This window comes from Strix aluco, chromosome 36, assembly GCF_031877795.1.
Source record: "Strix aluco isolate bStrAlu1 chromosome 36, bStrAlu1.hap1, whole genome shotgun sequence".
Taxonomy (NCBI): domain Eukaryota; kingdom Metazoa; phylum Chordata; class Aves; order Strigiformes; family Strigidae; genus Strix; species Strix aluco.
The window spans coordinates 538,655-543,727 of NC_133966.1; the positions used below are offsets into that span (position 1 = coordinate 538,655).

Genomic DNA, 5,073 nt, shown 5'->3' on the forward strand with positions numbered 1-5,073 from the left:
GTGGCTGAGGGACTTGGACTTATTTGGTGCAGCGGTGTGGAGGCTCAGGAGGTATAGGAGTTGCCTGAGAGTGACTGAGGTGTTATTTCAGAGATGATGGAGCTTTTCTTTGTAGTAAGATACACGATGAGAAAGAGAAATAATGCCACAAAGTGTAGCTGGGGAGGCCCACACTGGACAAAAGGAAAAAAAAAATTCCCTCCAAGGGCAGTGCTATAGTGAAATTCATCACCCAGAGGGAGTCTAGATCAGATCAAGGCTTCTTTTAAATGGAGAACCAGGAAGGATGGCAAGTATCAGCAAAGGAAGGAAGATGGTCAGGTGAGAGCAAGGTGAGAGAGTATCACTATAGTACACCTTCTGGTGGAGATGACAAAGGGTTGTGGAAAAGCTGAAAGCCCCCAACCAAGGAAGCCTCTTCATGTGGATATAGCTTGTGTTTCTGCCACTGATGCCTATGAGGAGGACCAGTCCTCTGCAGCACTGGGGCCTCTTTGCCCCCTTGTCCCTACTCAGGAGCCTGAGAGGTGCACATATCCCTCACCCACTGCCCCAGGAAGACCCCTGAGGAATGTGTGAGGGACAGGATCTCCCTTCCCAGGGCCTGGGGGTCACGGCTTGGCCCTTTGCTTCATGGGGTCAGGGTTTGGCCCTTTGGATTCATGAAACACATTCAGGTTTCCTCATCATCAGAACCACCTTTCCTTTGCTTTTCCCTACCTGCCATCACTGCTTCCACATTTCTGCTCTAAGTGGAGCCTGGGGAGGCTTTGTCAACAGTGTCCCTCAGTGGGACCCATTAAAGCGACAAGAAACTTTGCAGTTTGCATCAAACTTTGACTTCTTCAGAGGTTTCTTCTGCAGCTTCTCAGTGTATGAGGTTTATGAACTCATCACCAAACCCACCTGAGGGGTCATTAAAATGCCTTGGGCTGGTCCTCTACAGCAGATCTCTGCTGGTCTCCTGGGACGGAGGGAGCTCAGGGCAAGTGGGCAGCGCTACAGAGAGACAGCTCTGCCCAGGCGCAGCTCCTCTGCAAAGCAGAGCAAGGCTGAGGGCACTACCTGCAGGCACCGAGGGCAGAGGAGCCGGGTACAGAGAGGGGAAAGGCAGACAGGAGTGGAGGATGCTGAGAGCTCACTGGAGGAGAAATCTCCACAGCCCTTGACACAGTAAGTCTGTGGGTGCAGGGAAATGCAGCTGCAGGTCGTGGAGGGATCTGGTGAAGCTGGCACAGCCACCAGGAATCTCCCTCCTGTCTGGAGGAGGAGGATGTGCTCCAGAGCAGGTCTTCCCTGCTGCACTGTCAGAGGGACAGGCCATGGTGGGTGCCTTCTACCAGGGACGGATGCAGATGTGTGCAGCACATGTGCAGCCAGCGGTGCCCAGGGCTGTCCTTCAGAGCAGGGTCCCTGCAGCGCAGGGACTGTGTGCTGGGGCAGGGACTCTGCCGCCTGCCAGGGTCATCACTCAGCCTGCCCAGGGAGCTCCACACGGCGCTGTGGGGGTAAGGAGAGACCCCTGGCAGGGCAGGGTCCTTCTGCTGTGGAGAGGGTTTTGCATGGTTGAGGGCTCCTCACAGCTCCAGATCACCACTAGGAAACTTCCAAGGGGATGTTTCAAGAGGAAGATCCAATCAAGGTTTACTATAAAGGTAATTTCCTGAGTCTGGTATTCTGTTTCCTACTCTGAGGTCAGGGGACAGGATGGGGCATGGGGGAAGGAAAGAGAAGTAGAAAAGCATCTTTCAAGTTTGGATGAGTCACTGAGACTCCTGAGATTTAACTTTGAGTGGTCAGTAGATCTCTTAATAGCCTCCTAAAATGCCTTAAGCCATTCCTTTACCTATGGACAGCCCCAGCGTCATCTTTGCTGGACTCACCAGGGTTATTCTGAGCTGCCCTTTTCCATCTGCGAACAGGAAGATGCACCCAGCCAGTGCCCTGCAAACAGGTAGGTTTCTAAATGGCCAAAGTGAGTGCACAGAGGTTGGGATGGTGTCTATGAGCGATGACAGGAAAAAGACATGGGAGAGGGAAACACATCCCAGGAGGAAAGTCTCCAGACAGCAGGGATATGATCAGGGAATGAGAGGAAAAAAAACCAGAAATGTTGTGGGAGGCAGAATTCAGAAATCTGCATATAATCCACTCCAGTGCAGACCCCTTCCTCTGAGAAAATCCCTTTGCCTCCTTCTCTCCCACCCAGCATATCCCCTGACCTCACTCCAGTGGAGTCCAAGACATGAACCTCCTCCTCTGCAGCCCGAGCTGCAGCAGAGCCATGGTGCAGTTCTCCAGCCCTGTGCCCAGTTACTTCTGCAGAGCACAGGGGCTGGGAGCAACTGCCCAGCAATGTTGGCGTCTGGGAGGTGGCGAGCACAGCTGGGGAAGGGTAACACTGTCCTGAAGCTGCTCCTCCCCTGGCCTCTCTCAGACAGAGCCTCACTGCATTTAACTTGTCTCTCCACTTGTCTCTGTTATTGCTGTTGTTATTTCGTTCTTGCTGTCAGGCTCTCTGGGGATGGGAGTTTCAGCTGCACAGTCACACTCTGATCTTGTGGGCCCTTTCACACAGCTGTGACCATGGCAACAAGTGTCCCAGCTTTCCTCTCACCTGTGGAGATCTGGTCAATACAATCTCTGGGGCTGGGCTATGAACTAACTCTTACTTGCAGAGGCACCACCATTAGGACACTTGGCTATCCCTTTGAGGTGTCCTTCCAAGCTGTGAGCTGCCCTCAAGGATGCAAACCTATCTCAGAGCACCTCTGGTTTATCTTAAAACCCCATAGAGAAACGCAGAGATACTGCAGCTGAGGAAGTGTTCTTGGGTTGGTGAAATGAGCCGTGTGTGTGTCCTGGGCTAGAAGTGGGATGCTGAGACCTTGAGAAAGAGTGAGACACTGAGTGATCTGCAGTGGATCCCTCTGCTCTTAGCAGTGTCTGGTGTCTTTTCAGAGATACATGGGAGGGCGATTGCCCTCCACCTCAGGAAGGTGCAAGCACAAGGCAGCTGGGAACAGGCTCAACCAGCTCCCTTCACTCTTCACTAGGCCACAGGGAATCCTGTTGCTTCTCCAGTCTCACAGCCATTCTCTCTGAGTGCAGCAGGATTTCTCATGATTTCTGGTTTCAGAGAACACTCAAACGGCATGATGGGGGAGAAAGGAAAAAAAAAGATTGCCTAAAATGACTTTCTGACACCCATATTCCTTAGAACTAGGAGTGCAGATTCTGACAAACTCTTCTAAATGAGGAGTGATTTCATCTGTCTAATTCTGAATAGCAAATCTAGTCCCTCCTCCCCCTGCCACATTCCCTCGTGCCCACTGCAATTCGCAGGGCTGACTTCTCAGTAACTCATGGGCAGAGGCCCTGCCTGTCATAGCATGAAATCACAGCATTAGCTGCAAAAGATGAATCTGAAGTCATGAGGCTGAATGACTGGTTCCCCCAGAGGCAAAAAAAGAGTTGTGGGTGGGGGGTAGGGGGGAGGGTTATGAAGAAATAGCACAAGTTTTGCTCAGAGAACTCTCTTCACATTTGCCACTGGCTTTTCTTCCTATAACAGTCCGCCAGATCCAGAGGCACCAAATGTCCAACAGCAGCTCCATCACCGAGTTCCTCCTCCTGGCATTTGCAGACACTCGGGAGCTGCAGCTCTTGCACTTTTGGCTCTTCCTTGGCATCTACCTGGCTGCCCTCCTGGGCAACGGCCTCATCATCACCGCCATTGCCTGTGACCACCACCTGCACACCCCCATGTACTTCTTCCTCCTCAACCTCTCCCTCCTCGACCTGGGCTCCATCTCCACCACTCTCCCCAAAGCCATGGCCAATTCCTTCTGGGACACCAGGGACATTTCCTACTTGGGATGTGCCGTCCAGCTATTTTTCTTTTTCTTTTTTATGTCAGCAGAGTATTTTCTTCTCACTGTCATGGCCTATGACCGCTACATTGCCATCTGCAAACCCCTGCACTATGGGACCCTCGTGGGCAGCAGAGCTTGTGTCCACATGGCAGCAGCTGCCTGGGCCACTGGGTTTCTCTATGCTATTCTGCACACGGCCAACACATTTTCTATAACAGTGTGCAAAGGCAATATCCTGGATCAGTTCTGTGAAATCCCCCCAATCCTCAAGCTCTCCTGCTCAGACTCCTACCTTAGGGAATCTGGGGTTGTTGTGGTTAGTGTTTTTGTGGAATTTGGGTGTTTTGTTTTCATTGTGGTGTCCTATGTGCAGATCTTCAGGGCTGTGCTGAGGATCTCCTCTGAGCAGGGACGGCACAAAGCCTTTTCCACGTGTCTCCCTCATCTGGCCGTGGTCTCCATATTTGTTAGCACTGCATCATTTTCCTACCTGAAGCCTCCATCCATCTCCTCCCCATCCCTTGATCTGGTGGTGTCATTTCTGTACTCGGTGGTGCCTCCATCAGTGAACCCCCTCATCTATAGCTTGAAGAACCAGGAGATCAAGGATGCTATTAGGAAACTGGTTTCATGGACACCGTTTAAGCAGCAGTAAACTCCCCATCTCTCTCCACAAATTATTCACAGGATAGTTGTGGTGGTACAATTCTACACCCCACCCCCATTACTTGCTGTGCTGCTCGGTGCTTGGTGTGATTCCAACCTTCTTTTGGGTCATACCAACCTGGGGAGGTAGAAGCCACTAATGGTCAGAAACCAGGGTGTTAAGGTGACCCTTTGATGAATCTGACTCCTGCCCTCCTTTGAAATGATTAAAACAGTCCATCACCTCCTGACAGCTTGGTACATCTGTACCCAGGATGCAGTTGAAGAAAACAATAGCAGAACTGCACATCCATCAAGTTGTTGGCCTGTGCAACTGGTGGAAAACATCAGAATATTTCATCACTCAAGCTGGGCTGGAGTGGAAAAATACCTGATGAAAGTCAGACTTTCCTCTGACACCTCTGCTGTCAGACCAACGGGAGGCCAGGACAAAGTTGATCACTCAAATCTCAATTATCGCGTATTGAGAAATGCCAATGCATTGTGAATATTTACTCCAAACTTGAGAAAAAGGAAATTTTAACTTTGAGCT

At 51.1% G+C, this 5,073-nt stretch overlaps 1 protein-coding gene across 1 annotated transcript; it reads left to right on the top strand.

Annotated features, from left to right (window-relative positions):
• The first annotated feature begins 3,597 nt into the window (after nucleotides 1-3,597).
• On the top strand, nucleotides 3,598-4,530 carry LOC141917285 (olfactory receptor 14C36-like). Its single transcript, XM_074810390.1, has one exon. The coding sequence runs from the start codon at nucleotides 3,598-3,600 to the stop codon at nucleotides 4,528-4,530; it is 933 nt and encodes a 310-aa protein (XP_074666491.1).
• The last annotated feature ends 543 nt before the right edge of the window (nucleotides 4,531-5,073 follow it).